Genomic DNA, 27,993 nt, shown 5'->3' on the forward strand with positions numbered 1-27,993 from the left:
CATTACATTGCATGGTGATAAAAATATGGAGAGGAGTTCATCTATAGCTTCTGTTTAGTTTATCCAGTTTTCCTACATCCACAGACTTTGGAGTAGTTACAGGAAGGTGGTAAGGTTCAAGTTATCCCATATCTAGAAGCCACAGGTTTATATTTGAATACAGAGTACTAAGTAGGTAGCAATTTTATGATTCTTCATCAATTATCAAAATCAAGGTGACCATATTCTTTTGTTTTGAATGTTTCTTCCTACTGTATATTTTATATTTTGCATAACCTCTGTTGATTCTTTTATAGAATTATCAGGGTATTTGTCTGATACTATGTCTTACTAATGCCCAATGATCTGCAGATATTTGATCAGAATATGTCAAAGGTCTTTACACAAATACATGCTACTCTCTGTACTGTGCCACCTAGACCAACAAATAATCCCGTTCACCTTTTTCCATAAGAACTTCAGAAAGCTGTGGTATGGCCTGTATGTCAAAACAAAATAGGAGATCAGTTCTATGAATAATAAAAATCCTCACATAGACATTCACTTGTATTTATAAAACAAGTCAAAACAGGTTTCTTCCTACGTAAGAGGAAAGGCACAGTAAAATAAACATGTCTGAAGATACGATGTAAAAGGAAAAGTAGGAGACTTGTCCTTTGTTGAACTGACTTGGTGTTTTTGATACTGTGTGTGACTATACATGGAGCTATGTGACCTCGTAATTGTTGTGAGCTGGAGGATTCCACATCGAAGGGCCAGGACCACTAAAGGAAGTTATGCCTCTGGTTTGTTTGGTAATGAGAAATAGGAATGCAAGGTCCATGGACTTCATAATAGACAAACAGGACATGGTATGCCATCATCACAGGATGTCCTTCCTTCAAGGCAGTGCATTAACATGGAAATAAGGAGGAAAAAAATGGCAAGAGCACATGCCTCTGCAATTACTATACACAAATACTTATTTCATTAGTGACACGCTCTTTAAGTGATTGTGTCTAATACAAATTTTAATAATTGAGATTTTCTTTCTGGACTATGTTTGCATTTAAACCACTCTGCAAAAACACCTGCAGGGCAAAACCGTGTTGTTTCTTCTTTAACTGATGCTATTTTAAAATAGTACAAAGTTAAGGCTACAGTCCTGTGCTCACTTTCCTTGGAGTAAAAGTCCTATTTATCTTAATAAGGGATGTAAAAGGATGGGGGAGGGGAGACAATACGTATGTATGTCGCACAGGAAATGTGGGTGTTATTTTTAATTTAAAAGCATATACAATTAATGACAGATCAAACTACATAACAACAGTATTTTTGGCTTCATTATTTTGTACATCAGTCGTAAACGGAAATTTAATTGGTTTTTGAAGTTCCTGGAAAGTTTAATTTAGAGATAGAAGTAAGGAACGGACAAATAATGTTGTCCTCTTTTACATCCAATCCTGCATACTGGGTTATATACTAGCCACCCTATATAATCACCTTTATTATTTTTCATCATCAAATATTTCCCCTTCCCATGGAAGACAATTCCAGTGCCACTAGCCTATTAACCAGCTTACATGTTAATTGGAAAGTCTGCATTGCTGTGATTTTCAGAAAGGAAAAATTCCTTCTGACTGGATCAGAGTTTCATTGGATATGTCTGTGTGAGTTGCAGGTATAGCCCCACCCCCCTGCTCTTGGCAGCTCTGAGTGAGTAAATCAGAAATGACTGGCTCATTGGAAACTTGTAGCAGGGAGGAGAAAGGAAGAGTCTGTTTCGCTAGTACAGATTGAAACATTCAGCCCTCCAGTGTTTCAAAGAAGTTAAAGCGAAGAGCTGCAGCACCTGTCTGACAGTGAGAGAGAGCTCGTGAGCGGGAGGCCGGCCCAAGCAACAAGAGTTAAATCTCCAGTCATGAGTCAGTCTTACTTCCACGGGCCAAGTGGAAGGCAGGGGAAATGTTTACTCTTTAGATATGTGTGAGACTTACCTGAAACGCCAGGCTGCCAGCTGGAAGTATTTGTGGACTGTACTTTGGTAAGCAACATTTTTTTCAGATCGCTTGAGAGGGTTTTTTGAATGAAACCAAGCAAGGAACAGGTTGACGGTGGCAAACGTTTTTCTTGAAAGTGCCCTTTCTAAGGTGCCTTCTTAAGTTCAAGGAACCTTAGTTTTTATGATGATTAATTCTTTCACTGCTAGCAGCAACTGCCAGTTGAGTTTCACTATTACTTCTCTCTCCTATCCTGTAAAGTGTTAAGCTGTGTTCGTGGGGTGCGAGAGTCTCTGGAATCTGTCCTATCTGCTCCATAACCATTATCTGAAGAATTATTAAACCTGAATACTGTGAGAAAATACAGAATGAAGCAAGTTTTGTTCTTTGTCTTTTTCAAAATATTTCTTTGAATTGGGAATATGACCTACTTGATCTCAGTCCAAAGATTAGTAGTATAATTCTGGAGCTTCAGGTTTTTGTTATGGAAAAGCTGTAGTCTGATCCATTGTTTTTATACTTGGGGAAAACAGAATGGTAAGTTAACATGTTTTAATATGCAAATTAGTTTGCTACTACTACTACTACAAGGATACCTGTAAGACTAAATGTTATAACTGTATTATTATAAAACTGTTCATATTTCTATAATATTACTACTCTGCTCTGTTTAAAATGTGATGCTCTTTTCTAAAGAGAGACAAATAATACTTTTTGCAATAATAATATTCAAAGTAACACTGTAAGGCAGGCCTTTAACATTATACCTGTACTATGGATGAGGAACTGAGGTGAAAGACAATATCTTGTCTCTGAATTTTGTGACTGTGTTTGAAATAGAAGTATTGTGGTCCATCTTGTAAGCAATGCAGTATTTTCAGTGTAATGCCAATGATGAAATTTGTTTTAAATACTTTTTGGAAAAGGTAGAAATATGCCAATTGGGAATAGGAAGCTCAATAGTATTTCTAGTTATTTTGGATTGTTTCTAGAATGATGGCGACAGGATACAGTCTTTCTCAGCTTTCCATACCAGACGATAAGAGGAAGTCAATATAGGGTAGGGAGGGGGGAATGTTGTTTTTAAAAGTTGTTTGTGTGTTGGAAGTTGTGGGAAAGTTCAGTCTTCCTCATTTGGAAAAAGCAAGCCAGGTTCCGCTCTTCCAGTATGCACTTTCCATTTTTAGCTCTTTCAGACGCAGACAGCAGTTCCTTCCTTTTCCTTTCCTTGTTTATGACACTTTCCTAATGCAGTTTTCCAACAAGCTGTGTTGTGCACACAGTTTTGTGCTTTCAGATCACCCCCCCCCATTCAGATAATAAAGAAACAAACTGAAAGAGGTGTGGACAGTTTCTTTTCTTTTTTCTTTTAACTAGGCTTAGCTGTTGAACATGTTGGGTCAGGGAAGTCACCTCAAAGTTCAGGGCATTTGGCTACTTTCAGTTGCCCCACTCATGTCCGCAGCGTGCCACTAGATAGCCATTTAAATCAATTTGCCAGCAGTGCTGAAAAGAGAATGACAAATATATTTTTTTTCCAGGCTGCCGCACAGTGTAGCTCATATATTGTGAATTCCAGAGGACAGAGCAAAGGGACAAAATTGATAATGAAAATGGACATGAAGGATGCTGATATGACTCTATGGACAGAAGCTGAATTTGAAGACAAGTGTACCTACATTGTAAATGATCATCCCACAGAACCCAGCTCTGGAGAAGGTTGCACCATAACTCAGGCTGAATCTTCTTTGCCAAGGAACTTGATTTTCAAATATGCAGGAAATTGCAAAGAGGTAAGAACAAGTTTACCAGGAATGATTACAACAACCTGAAGTGCCCTTTTGATTTCTGTTTCTTTTTAAATAGGCATCACCAGTTTTCCTTTCCTAAAAGCATAGAAAAGGCTTGAAGAAATTTCCCTTTGATATGTATCATTGTAACATGCCTATTTTACTGCATCAGAAAGAATGAACACTTCCTGACATGTATCTCTATATATTCTACATGTGTTGACATATATATAGAAATTGTGGGGAAGGTGTTGTTTAACGTGCTAATGGCAATTCCAAACTTGTATCCCTGGCCAGTTTAGAATTAGTTCTTTTGTACAGTCCTAAGCGCACATATCTGTAAAGTACAGGGTATATATTGCTTATAAGTGACCTTTTTGTTCTGACACAATAGAATTATGTCAAATCAGTGAAATCATTTAAATACCCTGTGTTTAAAGGACTTGGTTATCTAGGACAGGACCTTTATTGGTAGATGGACATACAGGTATATTTTAGTCCACATCTCTAGAGTGGGTGCATTTTTCGTTGTTGTTTCAGAAGGGCAGAGAAAAAAATCAGCCTAGATGAGCAATTGGTTGCCTGTTTATTCCTTCATATAGAGTAGCTATTATAGTTAGGCGTGATGTTCAGCTGGCTAATAATGGTAGGGCCAGCCCATCATTTTTTTGTCCCTCTCCTGTGACTTGTGGTGGAACAGCTATAACCTGTGTTGCTTCTGTGGCTAAATAAACTGACCACAGAGCTCAGGGAAGGGTGTACATTCATTCCTTTCTAGTTATTAAAAGGATCCTTCTTAAAACAAACAGCATGGAACTCTTACATTCAAAAACAGGACCAAAACTTGAACTGATATTAATTGTAATTCTATTAACATTACTTAGAAAATTGGTAGCAGCCTGATATCTCTATGGTTTTATTCTTGGTGCTGTTCTGCTCTGTTTCTGAACTGAATGATGAGCTGAAAAAACAGAAGTTTTCAAATATTCCCATTGTATACTGGGCCCTTGAGTTTGGCGATAAAGTTGTAATTCTGTGACTTATATATTCAACGCTTAGCTGATTGGCCTGAAAATGAATTGCGAAGAAGCAACTAGCTAATACCCATTATAAACCCATTTTGCATGTCTTAAATTTTCTTGCTTCATTGCAAGCAGTCTGAAAAAAAAATTAAAACTGTCTTGCTATATGCTGGCAAACATACATGCATTTTGAATCATTGTTAATTATATTGAACAGTGGTTTAAGAAACTACAAGATGTGTAGTTGTTTCTCATCAAATTTAGTTCCATGGATCTTTACAGAAAAGGTTATTGTTAGACAATATCCTTCATTTGTTTTTCATTCTAGTCTCCTTTGCTATGTGAAAAATAGAGAAATTGCACTATTGTACCCAGTCCCATATCCCATTTAGGATACTATATCTATACGCCGCCCAGAGTCACCTTGTGTGAGATGGGCAGCTATATAAATATGACAAATAAATAAATAAATAAATAAATAAATTTGTTGTTCATAGTATGCTGCCTCAGATTTAACTGGCTTTGTAATTATTATATCAGCTCTATGGTTGATTTGACAGGATATCAGGTTACTTGGTATTAGAGTTTATGAATATTTGAGGGGGGGGCAGAGGGGAGGGAACCTGAGCTTCGAATCCAAACATTTTCTCTGTGTTCTGTATGTCAATTATTAAAAACATACTTTTTCTCTTATAGCATAATATGTTGATTGGTAAACTTAGCTTTATAACATAATGCAAAATACACAAAAAAATTAATTGAAAGGAACCGCATCTTATATATATGTCTGAGCTTGTAGCTTTTGGCAGACTTTGGCCACAGAGGCCTTGCTATTTTTCAGAGGTAGATTACTCAGACATTATCACATACACTGATGCAAGCAGTGAGCTGTTTTTATGGAGAAAAATATGCTTATGAAATGTTAATGCTGTCATTAAGGAACTGTATTTAGAGTAATATTCCTAGAGCCTACAGATGCTCCTGTGTTTCGTATGTGCACCTGTGTGTGGGTCTTGTTTTTGTTTATTTCTCATTGCCTTACTAATCCTGGAGCTCCACCTTTTATTGAAACGGCATGAGAAACCACGATATGTCATATGGTTGACCTTTGCTGGGGATTACTTTGTGGAGCTGTTTTTCGTTATATAGTTACCCTTAGTAAGCATATGGGCATCTTAAAGCAACTTTAGTTCTTAATGTTCAAAGATGCATCATTCATCTATGGACATTCATGATGCAGTATTTCATACTTTTTTTCAGTGTCGCCAGGTAGATTTTTTTTTTTTTGAATGACACTCTTTTTAAATGAAACTCCCAAATCGGGCTCCTTTAAAATAATAAGCAATACTAAAAATCTCATCAAATGACAAAAAAACATTTAGTTCAAGCATCCACAAATACACACAAATAGAATACAAAGATCCACAAATAAGCATCCACAAACAATTATACGCTGGCCAGATAGAAAGGTTGGCACCAGGGAAGTGTCTATTCCAGTGCTGCCAATTACCACAGATGAGACTATGTCGAGATCCTTTGTAGGGATCTATAGAATAGCCTCCACTGTGGACTTTAATTTCTGGATAGATTTGTGGGGAGGAAAGCATGCCTGTATGATGGCCTAGTCCCAATTTTTTAGAGATTTACAGACCAAAAACTTTCAACTGATTTCAGAAAATGAAGATATTTTAAAAGTGGTGGTTGTGTTCCAGGAAGTAATCTAGATGCTGTATTTTTGTACTGTGACTTAGAGACACAAAAGATACTGCTCCTTATTAGCTGCACTTGAAGCAAATTATACTTCAGTATTTATGGTTTTGCTGTTTTAGAATTAATCCACCCTTCCACCAACAGGAAGATTAAGGTAGTTCACAGAAAATCAAACTAAACATTTAACCAAATTGCATGTTGACCCATTAGATAGATATTTACCACTTGAATATCTTGCAAATGTTGTTGCTGTGAACACGTAAGAAGGAAGCAACAGGCAAACATTTCCTCTCACTCCGCCCTTTTAAAAAAGAATAAATTATAGGATGTAAGCCCTCTTCAATGCATTATTCTCCTGTGTTGCTGAAAAACAAAAGAAAGTGTGTATTGTTCCAGACAAAAGCTTAAGTGAGCAAGTCATCATGGAACTAGGGAAATAAAGGTTAAGCTTACAGGCATATTAAATAGTTCTTTCCCATGGACAAAACTTGTCCAAAACCCAAAACTTTATTTGGTTAAGTTTTGTGTGTTAGTGGTATTATGTTAGTGCCCATTAAAAGAAATAATAGCTTGAATCTTTTATCTATATTCTTCCTGTCCCTTATGAAGGCTCAGTCTAATAAGATACCCTCAGATAAATATATTTAAAAATAGTAATGATTAGGTAAAGTTATAGAGAACTGTTTCTTATATAGAATCTGCATGTACTATATCAAGTGACAGGGACAAATGGGATGTTGGAGCAGAAAAAGTGCTGATGCCCATAAAGGATCAAAAGAAGTGGCTTCTGTATACAGATGAAACATGAAAGGGGGAAAAAATTTCAATGAAAATGTTTATACAAGAGATACAGTAGCTTGGGCCAGCAATGATCCTGCTTAGTTGCAACAATTTAGATATTCCTCATTTTTTCTTTTTTTAAAAAAACGCTAAAATCCTAATCTCACAATAATTTTGCAATGATTTTGTGATCTTGCAACAATCTGGTGATTTTTTAAAAAGAGGTGTCTGTTAATTTATTTTTATTTAATTCAGGAAGACTGAGCCTGTTTACGATGCAGCTAATGTTCAGCAGAATTAACAGGGGCAGGTTCCCTTTGTCAAATTCCAGTGTCCATTTCCATGAAGAAAAGCAAAGTTGCTTCCATACTAAAATCAGAACTGAAATCAGATTTTAAAGACAATTAACAGGGTTCAGCCCAAAATCTGGAGTTTAAGGATCACATCAGAATAATACAGTATAGAAGCAATTCTGTAACTTTATACCTTAAGCGCTAGTAACATATCGCAATTGTATTTTTATGAACAAGAATGAATTGGAATACTCATAATTTTGCTATTTTTTTAATAACTTAGAAAGAGAAGCTCTCTTGTGTCTTGTATCCCAATTGTCAGTTTTCAGAAGGCCAATACCATGGTTTAATGTGAGCAAGGAGCACAAGGGTCTTACCCTTCAGTGACACATTACTATAACTTTATATTCCATAAGTAACATCCATATACTAATGGCAGAACTAGTAATTAAAATTTCAAGAATTAAATACTTTCTATAATCATAACTTAAGAGGGAGAAAAAAACAGCCTATCTAAGTATTGTACTTATCATGGCACCTGGAGAAACTTTTCTATTCAGCTTCAAAACACTGGCATTACATTGCTTTGTCATCACAGTTTCTTTGTCAAAAAGGTATTCTTACTGTTCAGAAGATCCCCATTCCCATTAATTTGTAGAGAATTTGTGATGTGTTGGGACAGCATTATTCCAAAGCAGATGTGCTTAAGGACACCTTGTGGACAAATCTGAAACATCACTTTGTGTCTCAAAATACAAGACTTAATTAATTTACATTCCTTTTTGATTTGTAGTTGTATTTTTTAAAGTTGTGTATATTTTAATTTTATGATTATTTTAAAAAATGCTATGCTACCAGTTCATAGTTATGTTAATATGTCTTCTTTATGAAGTACAGCCAAAATCACTTTCCTGATTTGGGCTGTAAGCTGGATTGCTATAGAGCTTCTCCATAATGTATAATATTTTTCTTTTTCTTTTGGGGGGTTATAGTTAAAGCCTGGAAATATAATTTATGTACAACCATTCTACAATATATAATTACTGGTAACAGAACTTTGGGTAGTATCTCATTCACACACTGAGAAAATTAATGTGCTCTTTAGAATAAGTGTAAGACTCACACATAACTAACACTAAGAAAATAGCTATTAAGAATCTTTCTATTGAGGACATTAATGCAATAAATGCTAGTTATGTATATGAGAAGGACTAGACAACTGCAATTCCAGTGCATGTATTCTCAACCCTGACTGCACTTACCTTTTACTCCTGAGAGAATGTGATTCTTCCAGTACATCCAGTGCTTAATAATAGCTGTAATTCATTCAGGATGATACTTCATGCATCTAATGAGGTGGACATGAAAGCTTCGTCATACATTTATTTTTTAAGATGCCACAAGGCTATGTTTTGTTTTGTTTTTCTGCCACAGACTAACATGGCAGTTCCTCTGGAAATGTAATGCTGGAATGAACACTTGGGAGTTGCTGATTATGATGAACAGCAGCAAGCAGCACACCTCACTTTTCCCCTCCCATCAGTAGTGTTCTCATTCTCCCCTTTCCTCCTCTGATAGTAACTTGCAGATTGTGAAATTTTCATGCAGTGTTTAAAAAATATCTGGGAACTCTGTGCACTTTCTCTTAACCATTGCCTGAGCATTCAAACACTTGAAAGAGGAATACAGAGAGAGAAACGGAGCCAAATGAAATGACCGGGATTAACAAAGTACAGCTTGGTTGAATATTGCAAACATACTCTGTCGTTCTCATCCCTCACACCAGTAAGCAAATCCATTCCACTCTTCCCACACACACACACACACACCCATACACCCATTCACACACACTTACACTGTACTTAATGAGGATAACTAACACATCACACTAAATTCTTTCCAAAGGCCTTGCACAAAATATTGTTTGGGCATGCTTTGAATTATTGTACAAAAATCCCCTAGCTGTTTCCATTTGACAAGTTCCAAGTAATAATGATTCCTAGACGTTTTGAAAACTTCAACATATGTTTGAATTAAAATGAAAGGGGGATGCATTTTTTTAACTATGAAGAGCAAAAACAGCCAGACTTCAGTATAATTCATATACTGGCTGTAAACTTCTCTTGAAAGTTTTAACAGAATGTAAATTAAGTCAGATGGGGAAAAGTCAGAAGAACATCTGCCTTTTTCACCTCTATGAAAAATGCTTAAAAGTGGTAAAAATAAACACAGCCATTAGACATGTCCCTATTTGTTTCTACTTGTTTTTAAAAGATGCACAACTGGTTTGAATTTGTTAAAGTTTAGGGGGGAAAAAACCATGAGAGAGTTGCTCCAGACTCACCAAAAAAATTCATGGCAATCCAAATCCTATATATTTGTGTTACTACTTTGTCAAGATTTTTTTTTCCTCTTACAGATTTAACCAGGCTGAGCATCCATTCCTTTCTGCTACAAAGAACTCTGGGAATTGTAGTTTTCTGTGAGGTTTCAACACATTAGAAAACTACAACTCCCAGGAATCTTTGAGTGTAGCCAGGGCAATTAACGAATAGCTTTATCTGCTAGAGCAGGTGGTTTCAAACTTTTTCATGCTGTGGAACCTATTGGTTTTTTTAAAAAAATTTGCAACCCCTGATCAAGAGTAAAGCTCTAGTAATAGAAAATTGGCTGCATTCAAGTGAACCTTTTCCCCCTCTTAGTCTCATATGGAATCCTGTATAAGAGCATTTAGTTTTCATTCTTTCAGCACCAAGAAACTGCTTTGTTAGCAGGGCTGACAAGATCTGGTCAGTCCAGAAGTGTTTGTTGTAGATCCCACTAGCTAGATACTTTTTTTTAATCTCCTAGATACATACATACATGGGATGGTTATATGTGACTGTTCTGAAAGATGGCCTGCAAAACTCAGGTATAAATAGTTTATAAAGATGGGAATAAAGTTAAATCTCGCTAATCCCTAACTTGAATCAATAATCCTTCCCCCCCACACACACACACGTAAGTCTTACTTCCAGACTTCCCATTTAAAACTTAAATGCAATTAATAAAGCAGAAGATCTATCACCTTTGTAAAATATTACACATATTACATTAGATAATAATTAAGCTCTACAATATACATAAACTTGAGGAAAGGGAGGAGATACTGTCATGTTTTCGTTTAGTTAATATCCTTATTTTCAAAGTTAAGTGCAATGGAACCATAATGCAGTTTTATTTTGCTAGGTATAATGAAACTAGTCAGTAGTGTGAGAATAGCGTGACTCATTAGCTTGAACATGAATGTTTACTAAGTCTGTGGAACAAACGTCTTCTTTTGATCCCCCACTTTCCATTTAAGTTACAGACATCACTTTCAAAAAGTCCTTATTCATGGTTCCTGGTTTACAAAGTTACTCTGTTGTTTATATAATATTCAAAGCGAATTAAAATTTAGCGGGCTTAGTGGAGGAGGCAAGAGGAAGGGAGGAAATCCCCAGTTTGTAAGGAGATACTCAAATAGTCCATGATATAATTAGTAGCAAAGAGGAACTTGTATAGACAATCTATTTTACACTGTAAGGCTGTGGGTCCTTGGTTAAATCCACAATAAGCACATTAGAGGTTTTATGAGTGGTCGTCCTTCAATAAGTACTGTTTCAGATTATAATATACATCTGCCTCCCCATGTAGGATGTTAAGGTACAAGAATTCTAAAGTAGGCTGCTAAAGTACAAGGGCTGTAACTAGTAACTATATTAAATATGGGTGCAGTTGGGACATATTTACTCTTCATGGAAATATTTAGAAGTAGTCCTTAATGACTCTAATTGGGACCAGCAACTCTGTCACTAACTGAAGCAGTCAGTAAGTGAAACATCACATGACGGCGACTTGCAACCTCCTGCGGGTTTCCCCATTGATTTTGCTTGTCGGAAGCCAGCCAGGAAGTCGCAAATGGCAATCGCATGACAGTGGAATGCTGTGACCATCATAAATGTGCAACAGTTGCCAAGTGCCCAAATCGCAATCTTGTGACTGCAGGGATGCTGTGATGGTTGTAAGTGCAAGGACCATTTGTAAGTCACTTTTTCCTCATCGTTGTAACTTTGAACAGTCACTAAATGAATGGTCGTTAAACGAGGACTAACTGTATTGGAACAAATTGAGATTATTGGTCTTAAGCACTTCTTCATTTGGGGGGCTCCCATTCCCCAAATCTACTTTTATGGTGTACCTTTCAAAGTGAGTCAGTCATAATTTAGTTATGTGATATGAATTATAGCTAAATTGAATTCCATACTGCTGCATATAAATATTTCCACAAAAACAGAGCAAATTAAGCTATATGAATACTACTCATATTTGAAGTACTTCATTCTGCAGCAGTACCTGTAATCTCATTGCTGAAATATGTTATTCTAAATACAGAAGAAGGGGAAATATATGGTTCATAGTAATACAGTGAACTGGCAAACAATAAGTATAATTGCTTTTTGAATCACATTACTTTATACCAATGTATTCTTTTAAACTATGTATCTTTCAGTGAATATATTCTTAACATAATCTAACATTGCACTCCTATTTTTTCAGGTTATTGGAGTTATTAGCAAAGATATTATCCCCAAAGGAACACGCTTTGGACCATTGGTTGGTGAGATCTACACCAGTGACACAGTTCCTAAGGATGCAAATAGAAAATATTTTTGGAGGGTAAGCAAGGAAAATAACTTTATGTAAAAATATCACAAAACATTAAATGTGTTATCAGTGAAACAATACTGCCCTTATTTGAGCTACATGAGGTAAATTGATGAATTAGCAGTATAGTCCTATTTAGTTCTCACCAGACAGCCTGCGACCGGTTGGGTCATCCTTTGCCAATATTTACTTATCTAAAGAGATAAACAGAATGGCCATGGGCAGGCAAAAAAGCAGTGGGAGCAGGAGCGATTTCCAACTTCCTGCTGGCTTCCTCATTGGCTTTGCTTGTGGGAAGTTGGCAGGGAGCATCGGAAATCACGATCATGTAACTGCGGCTGACCACAGCAGCGCTGTAGCAACCACAACTTTTTCAGTACAACTGGTCTGAAGATCCTTGAAATTTCAACTCCACGGGAGTCATGGGTCCCAGATTCTGCACACATTCTTTAAGTTAGCTCGTTTGAAGTACCTTGCTTCAAAAATTGATGCACCGCTTCGACCAATTGAAGGTTACAAACAGACAGAGTTTTAAGTAGTAAATAGATAGATTTCACTATAGTCCCATTCTTAGGAGAGTAGAACAGCTACTGGTGGTCCTCTTGCATCTTGATTACTAAGAGCCACCACCTTTCAGGAGGAGAGACTAAAATGGGGATCCATATTATAGAGCAGTTTCTCTCGGACGTCTTTATCTGGAACACGATGACTGCTGCCAAAATCAGGGGATTACAGCTCACATATGTGATGCTTTTCTTCCTTCTCTCAGGAAGGGGGAAATTTAAGATGAATACTTAAATTAGTGCTTCTAGTAACTGAGTTGCTATAGTGTTAATTGCCAGAATGAAGAGAACACACTTTCTTGATTAGTCATACTACAATGTGTATAAGTAAAACTTTTTTAAAAACCCAGCTTGTTGATACTATGAGAATTTTTCCTGGATTATCAATATGATTGTAGCGCTGGATCCTGAGTTAGATATCTTATGCATACCCATTTGTGAATACATTCATGGCCATAATAAATCTCAGGCAAGATGACATCCAACAGCTTCAATTCCTCATTTGAGAAACAAAAATGATTTCTCTCATAAGGTTGCTGTAAGAGAACACACAATTAACATGAAAAAAGATTTGCTTTTTTCTAATGCTATACTAATGAGCAATAGTATTCCTCCCTATATAAGGGGTTAAGATGTAATTGAAATTGCAGGTGGGATGGGGAAGACAAAGATACAAAGTGTCATGTCCAAGCAATCAAGTCTTCTCTTTCAAATCTCATAACTTATGACAAGTTTAGTTCATTTTACCCCATCCAGTCTTTCTACTTCAGGATTAGGGTGCAAGAAATTTATTTAGCTTAAATTATTGATGGTGGTAAGAAGCCGTTATGCTGCTGGTGACTGCTAGCTTCATTGCAGTATTGCATTTCAAAAATTTAAGGCCATGTTATCTTTGCTTCCCTGTATAAGTATACATTTTGAAGAAAGAGTAGAAACACATCTGTTTTGGCCAGGTGTTCTCACTCACTTTTAGTTCTCCAATAAGGCAGATGTGTCATCAGCCAAGATGTAATTGATTTGCTTAGTCAAATCTTTATAACTACTGATTTTTCAAATTCTCATCATGGAAGAAAAAATAAGCACGCTTCTCTTCAGACTAATTGCTAGGGGAGAGGGCAACCTGGGCCCCTCTCGATGTATCGCACTATTTCTTTGATCCATTCTGGCTGGGAACAATGGGGACTTTAGTCTGACACATCTTCAGGAAATCAGATTAGGAAAGCCTGCAATACAGCCCTGAAAGAATTCAGCAACTCTTGGAACAGGATTCTGACTACCTAACAGGATGTGAGACAACTGACATCACACACGCACTACTTGCGTTTTGAAAAACCTTGGTTGAATACTGGGGTTGAATCTTCTGATTCACAGTGCCTGGGATTCTTAGAAAAGGTTCTTTCCTCAGTACCTGAAAACAGCCCCGTAGATGCAAAGGAAACTGGAAGATAATTTCCAACGTATCATGTAAAAAGACATTCATCTGGCAGGAACAGAAACATCTGTTATATGTACTCATAAGGGATTCATGCAGTTTATACCATCTAGAAAGAAAAAGCAAGAATGTGTTGTGCAAACTCCAAGGTGATGTCATTTCTTGTAATTGCGGCAGTATGACTCAGCACATTTTAATCTTGTTTGATTCACGATGATTATATGAGGCGGCAGAATAAAGTTTTACACAGCCCTGCAGTCTCACTGCACGGCATGTGTGTAGTGAGGAAAGGATATGATAAATTGCATTAGCTTTGGAATGTGACTGGAAGATCTTTCCTTTAAATTTGAAAAGTAGGTTCTTCCCTGTAACAGCGGTGCATACCAGTGGAACTGTCGAGTTCCTGGAAGTTTGCAAATCGGAGCTAACAAGCTTTTTTTGAGAGCATAATTCTTGAGTCTTTGTTCCATCTTTCTCATAACAAAAACACCGCAAAATCTCTCAGGCTTCTTTGATGAAGCCACATGTATTTCCTCGGCCTCAAATGACAGGAAGTAAGAAAGTGATTCTGGTGTTTACTGCGTGTGTTAAAAGGCCAGCTTTGTTGCTACTTCGTTTTTTTAATGACTTCTCAATATATTCTTCCATCAAACAGCGTTCAGACAAAATTGAATATGCATGTAAAAAAGCACAGGGGGAAGTGGGGCAGTTCTGCATTTTGACAGGAGCAAGCCAAACTCAAATCCTTTCTTAGCCATGACATTTCAGTTGAGTGTCCTTCTGGAAATCACCTGACTAATTTAACTCAGGGGTAGCAGTTGAGGTAAAAATGAAACTAGGAGTATGTATTTGCCATTTGCCCAAAGCCCATGGGAACAAGACAAGAAAGAGTGAGGTATTTCTCAATGGAAATATATAAAAAGCTTTTTGGTTCCAGTTAATACCATTTTTTTTCCAGTGGTAACTTTCAAACAATTACTTCAGAAAGCAACAATTGTTCAGTGTATGGTTTAAGGTTTAGCAGGAGCTCTCTTTGCTCATTTTCATAATCTCAGAGGCACTTTGAAAACAAGCATGTCTTAAATCCCATTATTTGTCCTGCCACCTGCTATAGAGTTATATTCTTTTAAACGTTCTTATTGAAAGAAGAAAGCATTTCACTTATAGTTAAATCTGGCTTGTTTCCAGATTTCCATTTAGTTATACCTACTAGTATAATTCACTTTACCCCACCCAGTCTTTGTACAAAAGGGCTACATTCTAGATAATGAGCAAGTGCTACTTTAGGACTGCGGGTGTGGGGGGGTACCTGAATAACTTAAATCTGTGATGGTGGTAGGAAATCGCAAAGAGAAATGCGGTGGGGAGAGAACAAAAACATTTGGCTGTAACGTAACTAAGAGAATTGGTCTTTGCAACAGTGGCTCGTAGCATTACTGTAGAGAGAGAGTCAACTTTAAGTAGATACTTGTTGACAAGACTTAGGTAGAGTTTTAAAGCAGAAACATTGAACATCTCACTTCTGCCTGTAGGTTTTAATTGAAAACTCCATAACAAAACTAAGCAACTACAAAAGCATAAAAAAGCATTTATTTTGGACCAAATACTGTTTTGGGTGTTTTTGTTTCCTACATTTATGATAATCTTATTAAAAAAGGAAAAGGAACTTTTTCATAAATAACATATTTAACTGTCTTTAGGGCTTTTGTCATTTCTTTATTCCATACATATATTCCATATGTATCTTTCCTTTCCTGTAGATCTATTCTGGTGGTGAACTTCTCCATTTCATCGATGGATTTAATGAAGAAAAAAGCAATTGGATGCGTTATGTAAATCCAGCCCACTCTGTTCAGGAGCAGAACTTGGCTGCATGTCAGAATGGCATGAACATCTACTTCTACACCATCAAACCTATTCCTCCTGGCCAGGAATTGCTTGTATGGTATTGTCAGGACTTTGCAGATAGATTGCATTATCCTTCCACTGGAGACCTGCTGATGTTGAATAGTAAGTAGTTTAGATTTACTCACATGTAAAGAAATGTCTTTTGCCAGTAGAATGTTGATAATGGATATGAATCATTGTATGAACGATTAACCTCTGAGGTTCAAATATGATTGTAGAAGACATTTTAAACAGGAAACATTCTTTTCTTAATTAAAAACCACACAACTCAGCATCAAAAGCCTGAGTATATCCCCTGGTGTATCCATTTAGTGAGACAAAAATTTAGATACACTGTTGACTGAACGTCCTGTTAGGAGGCTGTTGCTGTTTCAGAGCTTAACCTCAGCATGTATGTGTTGTTGCTGATATTATGTTTACGCTATCAAGCTGTTAGAATCCTTAAGCAGCCATTAACCTGCCAGGTGGGCAGGGGGGACCCAACCTTTTGATAAAGCCACGGGTGAAAAATGAGGAATAAAAGAACCCAATTCCAATATCTCGATGGCAGGAATTCAAGTTCCTGGGGAGGCCTATAATGCGTATCATTACAAGACTAGTGGTTTTTCATAATTTTCATGGTTGGTTTATTTGCTCAAAGAATTTTCCTAAAGTTTGAAGGCTCTGATATAATTCTTTTATGAAAAGGCAGAGCACTTTTCAATGGGCATGTAACTTTTTGTAATCTCCTGAATTCATGCCCATATACATTTTTATGTTATTGCTTTATACCACTAAATTTTATAAAATACTCTTGCTGTCTTAATGAAAATGCCCCAATAATTTAATATATTAACCAAGAAAAAAAATCTTTAGACTACCGTCCCAATGCACATTTAAGTGGAAATAAATCCCACTGAATGTGGTGGGATTTACTGCTAAGCAGACATGCATAGGATTGGTCTGTTAATATTTTAACATTACAAAGATAGAATTTGGTTTCAGTGCTTGTTCAGTGAAGATACTTTTATTTTCATTACTTTTTTCTACATAAAAGACACTATTTGGGGATATCCTATGAGGCATAGATCAGATCATTCTACATGGTTAGCTTTAATAGCTGTGTTAGAGTTTGGGTAAGGAATTCATTAAGCTACCTTACCTTGACTAATCCTGAAAAATCTATGCAGGGTCAAACCTAATTGGTATTTAGATGAGAGACTAGTCTTTGCTTACCAACTGCCTCATGCAGTGACTGTTTGAAGTTACAACAGTGCTAAAAAAATAACTTTGCAACCAATCCTCATATTTATGATCATTGCAGCATCCCTTAGTCACGTGATCACCATTAGTGTACTTCACAACCAGCACATATTTTCACTTGCAACAAGCAGAGTTAATATTGAACAGTGTGGAAGGCAGAAATAAAATCATAAGTTGCGGTCACACTTTTTTTCACTTAGCAACCATGTCACTTTGCAACCAAGTTGCCAGACCCAACTGTGGTCACTGAGCAAGGACACAAGGAAATACCAGGGCTAAAGAATAAAGTGGGAAATAAAAAATAATCCTAGAAGGATGCAGTGACAAATCACTTTCATACTGTTGCCCAGAAAACAATATTGACATGTCACCAGGAGTTGAGCTTACTTCAAGAAAAATGTTATTTACTTACTTAGGAAGTTGGGGTGCAAATTGAAGATCCGTTCTTATTTTCTTAATGAAGTATAGCAAAGAAGTGAGTCTGTATAATATTGCTCCAGCAACTAAAGAAATTGCTGAGATTGAAAAACATTATTCTTGGAAATTTTAAAATATGCATAAAAGATTATTTAGACACAAGTAGACTTTCCTTGAGTCATGTTGCTTAATGCCTCTGCTCCATACATTTTCTGTCTCCAGTACAGAAGCTGTATAGACTGATGAAATGAAGAGCTTTTAACTTGTTATACTGAGTTTAATCATTGTAAGCTACCCACAGTTATGTTTGATTGGAGATCCATAGAAATGGAATGAATTTATTTTATATTTTTATATTTCAAATTTGTCACCCCCCATCTCACTGTGGAGTGACTCTGGGCAGAACATATATACTGTCCTATAAAAGAACATCCTTACTTAAAGCAAGGAAATAGGCTGGGTATACAGATAGCATGTATTTCTCAAATAGGATAATTACTGTATCATTAAGTGAAGTATGTCTAATCTGAAATCAGTAGTCATATTTGCATCTCGCTCTGCATAGATTTGCTGTCTACTATCATAATGTCAAGTAGTAAGAGCCTTTTGACTGAACTTGAATTTTGAATCCTGGATAATTTAAATCCCCTCTCCCCAATAATTTCAAGCTCTTTGGCCATCTCACTTTTGTGACTGCTTGGGTTGTAGGCTATTGTGCTGCTTGGGTTGTAGGCTATTATGTCATGTTTTCATGTCTTCATTTTTTTCTTTTCATATTATTTCCCCTGTAACTCTCCATCTTTGAGCTAGGAACATAAATACATTCTGATTATTTATAGGTATATTCTCAAACAATGTATACGTTCTTGTTTTATAATAATTTGTGTCAAAAAGGGTTTCCTAAGCATTCAGATAATAAAAGCAGTTGTACTCTGTGCATCATGCACTGTTTACTGTAAGAAGTTTTGAAATGTAGGAATTATATAACTGTCCATTAAACATAAATTTAAATTATTACAAGTTCAGTAATCATAGGAATGCCTAAGTTGGTAGATTCCTGCACATGCAGTAAGTCAATTGTAAATGCCACGGATATGTGAATCAGTCACAATCTGATTTTTGAGCCTGAGATTCAAAGTAAAAGGTTGAGTTGATGTGAATCATCAGTTCACTTTGAAAAATCAGTTGGTAAATGTATATACAGACATCTGTAAATGTCTACTAAATGTTCTAATTGATTCAAAGGGACCTGATTCAACTTGACACGTTACACAGTCCTAGTAATTGTGTCCCAAAATGGCTGGGAAAATTCAGATTTATGTTGAAAACCCCAGGTTCTTCAGTTGCTTGCAATTAGAAGCCCTGTATTTATAATGCCTTCATATGAATTTGTGGTGTCAGAAACATTGGATTCCTGGCTGCTGAGGTTAAAAAGATGTATGGTAAAGCTTGTCATGTATTCCACAGATGGGTTGACAAAATGATTAGGAGCTTGGCTCATCTTCCTTTTGAGAAAAAGTTAAAGTGGCATGATTTTTTATTTAGGAGAATGACCAGCTGAGTAAAGAGATCCATGTAGTTTTCTTGGCAATAGTATAGATGTGGTTTTCCATTGGTGTCTTCTGGGATATTGATTTTTTTTCTTTTGATTTTTCAGTCTATCTTACAACCCTGAGGTTTTGAGGTAGTTTCTCATCCAAGTACAAATCAAAGCTGTGCTTAGGTTTTGGGGAATCAGCTAAGGTTCATGCAGAGGAAGCATTACAGAGGTTTATAATATTAAATATAACACGTTAAATTCTGCAGGTTAAGATTTTTATGTTTTATTAACAGCAGAACTAAATTGCCATTGATGAAATTGATTAGCGGTAGATTCAGAATAAAAGAGCACATTTCATTACATAATATATAATTAATTTATAGAAATCTCTGGCATAAAATGTGGTGTTCGTCACTAACTTATGCTAATTTTAACAGGGATTTAATATATGTATTAATGGAGGACCAATCTATTTGTGAATCTGCCAGTTTCTGGGAAGGAACAGCAGGAGAAGCTTTTCACTCTCATGGCCTAATACTGATCTTCCCAGAAATATTTGTCTGAAAAGGATGCTGGACTAAATTGATATTTGTTCTAGTTCAGCTATATATATATATTTTTAAACTCAGATCTCTGTTTGCTCATAAAGTGAATGGGAAGTAATTGAAACATTAATTAATTAATTATCCCTGCTCACTGGTCAAGAATCTCCTTGGAGGAAGGGAAGGATACACGTGATCACATTGTTGAAAATAAAAGATGCAGAATAGTAACAGTGCTAGGTTTATTGCTTATTGTCTTGTCCAAATTAAATATGAAACATCAGAACATAAATGTATATGGTCAAACTGACTATATGACAAGTGACTGGTGTTATCACTAGGTCTACCAAACACCAAATATGAATCATACACATATTATGTTGAGTTTTCAAAGCAATAGTGAATCTTTCTTCTCCCATCATATTCAAGGTATCGATGGGGTTATTCTGGAGCTGTGAATAAATATGACACATTTAGAAATAAAATTTTAACTAATGAAATTTTAAACAATAGCTTTCATTCTAGCGTCTTTGAAAAAAAAGTAGAACTTCGAAGTTCTCTTCTAGCAAAACAGGCATTTTATTTAAAACAAAAATGTGAATCAGCATTATTAAAATTAATCACTCAAAATGTTCATCAGCATTTACTCTAGAAATGACACTATACACCCACAGCTATTTTTTGAGGTCTCAGGGGAAAGAATTAAAATAAAATGTCTCAGGCAGTTAATAGGTTTACAAATGAGATGGTTCTTCCACCTAGATCTGGGGGAAACTTAATTCACTCTATATTTGTATTTCTTTTTTCACTGACTACCTTGTGGCTACACTGATATTAATTTTCATCAGACTAGATGTAATCTATAATTTATGTGTATATATGTAAGTTAGGACAAGGAACTTTCTTTGGCCTCTGGTGGAAATAATAAGTTGAATTTAGTACATTTTTGCCAAAAAAATGCCATTCACGTATATGATTATTTTAATGCAATCTCTGTGTTTCTGTACATGGATGATTATACAACATTACCCTGAATTAGACTTTATATGCAAGGAGATGTTTGAATGAACCTTAGACTTATTTCCCCCAGTGGGAAATCAGACCTTTATGTGCATAGTGATGTCCTGGCACATGAATCTGATTTCCCAATCTGCTTACCATCAAAATGAGATCACGTAAGTTGTGTGCGTAAGAGCTATGTTCAGAGAGAAGAAGTCCATATGAGGCTGAATATGCAATCTTTTCTATGTGTATTCCAGGGAACAAACTCCTGTATTTCAGTGTATAAAGAGTATGGACATTGGGCCTGTGCTGTGCTGTGCTGTGCTGTGCTGTGCTGTGCTGTGCTGTGCTGTGCTGTGCTTCCTATGATTTATCCAGCAGCATTATCTTTTCCTCTGCCATCGGTATTGGATCAGTAGAAATAATAAGAGTGGGATGTAGTAATCTTTAGTTATTCTATACTTTACTTTCCTTCCCCCAAACATAAACATTATTTTGTCACTCTGGGTCTTTTGCTTTGAATGAAGAGGCAATTAATTGAAAGAAACTATGAAAAGAACGGAGCCTCTAGAGAAATATACTAATGCAGGGAGGGCAACTTCGTGACTTCTAGATGTTATGGATTTCAGTTCCTGTCAGCCTCTACCAACATTGCCAACGGATAGAATTGTAGTTCAGAAGAAGTAGAGACTATTTTACACATTATTAAGAAATTAGCTGCACGTGCCAAGAAATGCATACCTAGCAGCCAGTCACAGTCGCATTGAGCTGGCAAACATGGTGCATTTGTTTTGAACATTTGTCTTTGGTACTTTCACAGAAAGTATATATTAACGTTCAAGTTTCAAAGAGCCGTAAATTTTTTCTTTAGCAGTAGCAGAAAGCGACCATGTATGTATCCTGTCCTTCCTGTCAGAACGCTCAGGAAGGCTTATGTGAGTCCACCATAGCAGCCTTGCAGACTATGTGAAGTGGAACAAAAAAGGGATGACTGTGGCTGAGCAGTTCTCTTCAGTTTCAATCCCAGCAATCAGTGAGTGTGGTGTAGTGGTTAAAGTAGTAGGCTAGTTGTGGGGAGACCCAGGTTCTTCTCCATCTTCAGCCATAGAAGTTCACTGGATGACTGGGCGAGTCACTCTCTCTCAGCTCGACTTAGCTCACAGGATTGCTGTTGTGAGAAAAAAAATAGGAGGAGGGAGCTACTGTACAAATATATGCTACTTTGAGCTCCTGTATAAAAGGCAGGGAATAAATCAAATAAATAAAAGATACTTCCTTGTGTGGCCTTGCAATACAGAATGCAGTAGTACAGGTTCTTCCATAGCAAAGCACCATATCCCTTGCTGTGTTCAGGCACTTCTAAGGAAAACAACCTTTTGAAAAAAACCCAGAAAATTTCTAAATGAAGGATCCCTTTTGGATCTCCAGACATTTTACAGAGGACAGAAGGGTACACTGTTTCTTTTTAGAGTGCTAGGTAACTGGAAGCAGTTAGAAGATATGTTGAAACCAAAAGTGTTGTCCTTAGAAAGGCATGTAGGGCTGACTTTTCCCCCATAAATCTTGCATATCAGCTAGGACTATGCTTTTATTGGTCATTCAGAGTATGGATACATGCTGGAGTTACAGAAAAGGTCAGTGAATCTGTATGAAATTCACAGTTAAAACTTGTGCTAATTGAAGAGGCTTTTATTTTTAGTTTTTAATACAATACCGCATCCTCAGTGTGTCTTTTCTTAAAGCTTAAAACTAGAAACCACTTCACACATCATAGCAAAAGCAGGTGTATATTAAAAATGGTGAACATGAGGAGGCCTACATGTCTTCTTTTCTCACCACATATATACCACAGAAACACTTCAGGGAGCTGGGACCAGTCATCACATCCCACAGTGTTTCAGCAATATATGTGTGGTAGGAAAAAATTATGTAGCCATCTGACACAACATGTGTGTACCCATGTCTACTGAAGCCACACTTAAAACAGGCATGTTAAAAGTAGGGTTGCTGTGCAAACCCAAACTGGAAGGAGAAAGAGAAATTCCATTTTCTTTTGATGAATTTATTAAAAAATGTGTTCCTTTTATAATCAAGTCTCATATACTACTAACTGGAATGTTGAAGAAGCTTCAGGATTGTCTAGGAAAGTAGCACATTATCAAAGAAATTATAATATCCCCACCCAAAAGGATCATGCAGAAAATTTATCTATGTGGTTGCTAATAGTTGACACTGACTTGATGGCACATATATCACAAAAGAAAATGTTTTCTTTGTAGAAAGAACTTTCATGCAGTTTCCTGAAAATTTCAATATTGGGGCAGAGGAAAATGCTTCTTTCCTGCATTTTGACATGCAGTTGAACTGTATGAATGATGATCAAAAACTAGTATGAACATGTGTAGTTGTCAGGGGTAAGAGGCTTAACACTGTTGTCAAAAGAATTTTTGAGAATTTGCTTTTCCTTGCAATCAAATGCTGTTTGAATCAATTTAAAATGGTCCAAGATTTCTGTACTTGAGCATTCAGCCTCATATTAAAAAAGTTGGTTGAACTGAGAACAAATGTAATAGGAAAGTACTGACAGATTTGCTATGATTTATTATAAGCATACAGTCTCAGTAGCTACTGATTTTATTTCCTTGAGTTTAACCTGGTGCTACTCATTCCACTAATTCAAAAACCCAAGACTTTTTTTTAGATAGCAGTTAATGATCTAAGTGGCTTCAAGAAGTTTGTTTGACAAGGGTTATCTATCCTTACTTTGGTAAGGTTGTAAAATGAACCCGTCGAGTGCCCGTAGTGACTTGAAATACTCATTGCCTATGTTTTTATTCTGTTCTTTTATTTCAGCACAAAGCCACAGTAGGCCAAAGCAACAACCCAGTGACAAAGATGAACTTTTTCAGAAAAATCTTCCTAGAAGAGAACACAGTGTGAAGGAAATCCTAAAAACTGACTCCAGTCATCCTAGAGGAAGGGACTTATGCTATAGCCATGTTGCTCCACATACTCAAGAAAAAGACTTGGAAGTCTTAAGGAAAAATTGTAGTCCAGAAAGGAGGCCTTTCTATCCTCGAGTCGTCTACCCCATCCGACCTCACATTCCAGAAGATTACCTGAAGGCTCCCCTAGGTTATGGGCTTGATAGACCTAGTTACATTGCTCACTCACCTGTCCAGTCTTCCACCACCCCAAGCCCTTCAGCAAGAAGTAGCCCAGACCAAAGTTTAAAAAGTTCAAGCCCTCACAGCAGTCCAGGAGTTACAGTTTCACCCTTAGCTTCTGTGACTCAAGAGCACAGGGAGCCTTATCCTTACTTGAATGGACTGTATAACGCCGAAGGATTAGGGTCATATTCTGGATATGCCCCCTCGAGCCATCTTTCACAAGCCTTTCCCTACCCCAAATTTCTATTACCGCCATACGGCATGAGCATCAACAATTTCAGTCTCTTTCCAAGGATGTATCCTTTTTACAGCAGCCTCTTCGGTGGGGGAAGCTTTTCTCCTCATATGCTGAACTCATCTGCCCTTCCAGGTTCCTTGCCATCAGATGGGAGCCGTCATCTCTTACAGCCAGGTCATCCAGGGGACCTCCTCATCCCTGCACACAACAGTGCCTTCTCCATCGCAGGAGCTGCTGCCAGCATGAAAGACAAGCCGTGTAGCCCTACCAGCGGGTCGCCCACAGCAGGCGCTGCAGCCACTTCTGAACCCGCCATGCAACCTAAACCTACCTCGGCTGCCACTAGCAGTGAAGGAGCCATAAATCTCATCAAGGGCAAGCGAAATATGACTGGTTACAAAACCCTTCCCTACCCCCTGAAAAAACAGAATGGCAAAATAAAGTATGAATGCAATGTCTGCTCCAAAACCTTTGGCCAGCTCTCCAACCTGAAGGTAGGCTCTTAAAGAAAGACGTAATTTCTAGGAAGATTTTTTTTTTTTTTTTTAACTACTCCTCAAAAATGACTTTTAGGAAGGCATGGAAGAGGTCAACATGCTAAAGAGTCTGGGTTTTTTCCCCTAGAAATTAGTCCCTCCCTAAGTGCTGATATTATATCTCTGGCATTGAGGTAGTACATTTATGTCTATGTTTTTGCATTTTTAAAGATTTGAAGACCAAATAGTTAAACAGTAACTATTTTACTGTTTAACTTAACAGTTAAGTGCCTTGCATTATGATTTCCTACAGCAGCTAAATAAACTGGCTATAATGCAAAGTGGGCCTGACTTTGTCACTTTCATTCTGAGGATTTCCTGCTGTACAAGGTTTTGATAACTGAACTAAGAAAGTGAGTGTATCCTAGATATAAAGTATTGGGTGGGAGGAGAGAGACGATGATGATGATCAGTTGTAGAAGTAGTGGTACTTGGTAGAGTAGCTTGTAAGAAGATTCTAAGCAAGGACTAATAAGGAAAAAGGAGGATTGTATTAGTATTCATTGCAAGAGGTGGCTAGAGACTTCATCAGATGCTGGGCTCCTAAACTCATCTGCCTAGGGTCCAGGTGCACTGAAGTGGTATTTAAATTTCTTAACAAACAAGCAGATATACAGTTCCTGAGCCCTGCAATCCAATCATTTTTTTTCCTATATAGTGTTTGAGGCAAGCAGTTCTTAGCCACTGGTGTTCCATATTCTTTTCTTATCCAACAATATTTGATGTCAATCTGGAAATGAACAATTCAGCCATGGACCAACCCAGTCATAATAGCATATAGGTAGAAATGATTATGCCCTTGATTTCTGAAGCTACTGCTCACATTAGTAATTTCCACAAGTGGTTCTCTCTTTAAAGTACAAACAGCTGTAGATCTTGGATGGCTGCAGTATTTAAGTAGTAATATACAAAACTCTTCCTTTGTTCCTCTCTTTTTATAATGCTTATAGAAAATTTAATAGCTAAACAATAATATTAATTCAATAAGAAAATATTAAATCATTCTGAATGTGCTGACCTAAGAGTTTCATGAGACCACACTAAGCATTCTGTTTCTTAAAAGGTTCATCTTCGAGTACATAGTGGAGAAAGACCATTCAAATGTACTACTTGCAATAAAGGATTCACTCAGTTGGCTCACCTCCAGAAGCACTATCTGGTACACACAGGAGAGAAGCCTCATGAGTGTCAGGTACATAGAGCTTGCACAGAATGGCGTTGGCAAAAGATGCAATCAAAGTGAAGATGCCCTTGAGTCAAATTTGATGGCTGGTTACTTGATGAACATATTCATGCCTTTCTGGGGAGGGGGGGGATGCAGAATTGCTTTGCAATAGTACAGAATTGCTTTCTTTGGGGAAGTGTTTTTAACTTTCTAGTCTAACTTAAAAGCACTGGGATGGGCTGGTGGCCTCCCATCCAAGTGCTGAGTAGGTTCAACTAAGGAGGCAACCAAAACATTATTTGATATCAGCCTGTTCCTCTAACCATCCAGCCCAGTGAAAAAGAGAAACTGCTTTTCAGTTCTAAAAAATAGTCAGGATTTCTTTCACATCTGTTGCAAAACTAGTGCATACCAGTTCTGGTTGCATGCTTTGGAGGGTGCAAATCCTGTGTTTTGTCCTCTTGCTAGAAGAATGGAGACATGGTTTTACAATTATTGGTTACACATGATTCACCCTAGACTAAGAAAATGTGGGGTACAAGGTTGGAGGCTGAATGACAGTTTATTCGTTTATGCTTTTCTGTTTAAGTGGGCCTAACTCCAATTTACTTCCTTCCAATTAGGTCTGTCATAAACGATTCAGCAGCACAAGCAACCTGAAGACCCATCTGCGACTGCATTCAGGAGAAAAACCTTACCAGTGTAAGCTGTGCACTGCTAAATTCACCCAGTTTGTGCACCTAAAGTTGCACAAACGACTCCACACCAGAGAGCGCCCACACAAGTGTGTCCACTGCCATAAGAGTTACATCCACCTTTGTAGCCTCAAGGTCCATCTGAAGGGAAACTGCCCTGTAATTCCTGCCCCCGACCTTTCTACAGAGGACCTCAATCGGATCAATGAAGAGATTGAGAAGTTTGACATCAGCGACAATGCGGACAGGTTGGATGATGTCGAGGACAGTGTTGATATAGCATCAATGGTAGGGAAAGAAATACTCGCTGTGCTTAGAAGCGAGATAGAAGGAGCCACGATGAAAGCATCGCTGCAGAGGAACCTGGGGAACGGGCTGGTCTCCTCTGGGTGTAATCTTTATGAAGCGTCAGATGCGTCGGTTGTGAAGTTGCCACATGCCCATCCACTACCTCAGGTACCTCTCAAGGTCAAGCAAGAAACAGTTGAACCGATGGACCCTTAAGTGCTGTGGGGTGTGCGTGTGTGTCGTGTGTGAGAGTATGTGCATGTGCATTAGTATGTGTGGCAAAGGAATGATTTTTTTTTTTTTTTTAATTTATGACCTGGCAAGTCAGGGTGCCTGTAGCGATTGCTTGTATATAGATAGTATCAGTGCTGCAAAGCTTCTCCAGCTGAAAGAAGGAACTTCCGCGTTGTACTACTCTCAGGGCATGGAAAGAGGCCAAGACTGTCCATCGCCTCTCCCACTTTCAAAAAAGACAATCTAATATCCATAATCATTTTCTAGTAATAGTACTTCATAATTTATTATGCAATTTACCATTCAAAAAGCAATAGTTAGAATAACATTTACAATGATAGGAAAATTCATTGTAAATGGAATATGAGTGGTTTTTGTTGTTGTTTGTTTTGTTTTGTCTGTCTTGTGGCCATTCTCCATAGAGTTGATTCCTGTACATCTGTTTAACAACAATAACAACAACAACAACAACATAATAATAATAATAATAATAATAATAATAATAAAACCCTACGACTGACTAGGCTGTAAGGGGGAAAACGTTAGCATGCCTATTTCAGATGTGATGTTTTGTTTTGCCAAAGGTAAAATTCATTTGGTTGGAACAGTGCTGTATAACTGAACAAAGTAGGTAAACATGTGGAATTACTGCAAAATATATGCAGCAGGGGGAGAAACTGATATGTCTAGGATAAGTAGAAAAGTAAAATGTCAGACAGAATGCATCAAATATAGTCCTCCCCACAAACCCTTAGTTTTAC

General features: G+C 37.1%; 1 protein-coding gene across 1 annotated transcript; it reads left to right on the forward strand.

Moving 5' to 3' along the window:
* The first annotated feature begins 1,789 nt into the window (after nt 1–1,789).
* Nucleotides 1,790–27,303, forward strand: PRDM1 (PR/SET domain 1). The gene is made up of 7 exons (XM_007433477.3): nt 1,790–2,023; nt 3,521–3,772; nt 12,153–12,272; nt 16,016–16,265; nt 23,760–24,808; nt 25,914–26,042; nt 26,639–27,303. Exons 2-7 carry the CDS (start codon nt 3,587–3,589, stop codon nt 27,212–27,214), a joined length of 2,310 nt encoding a protein of 769 aa, XP_007433539.1. The 5' UTR covers nt 1,790–2,023; nt 3,521–3,586; the 3' UTR covers nt 27,215–27,303.
* The last annotated feature ends 690 nt before the right edge of the window (nt 27,304–27,993 follow it).

The sequence above is a fragment of the Python bivittatus genome, unplaced genomic scaffold, assembly GCF_059951505.1.
Source record: "Python bivittatus isolate LINGU-HERP-01145 unplaced genomic scaffold, Pbiv_v1 ctg000020_np1212, whole genome shotgun sequence".
NCBI classification, from domain to species: domain Eukaryota; kingdom Metazoa; phylum Chordata; class Lepidosauria; order Squamata; family Pythonidae; genus Python; species Python bivittatus.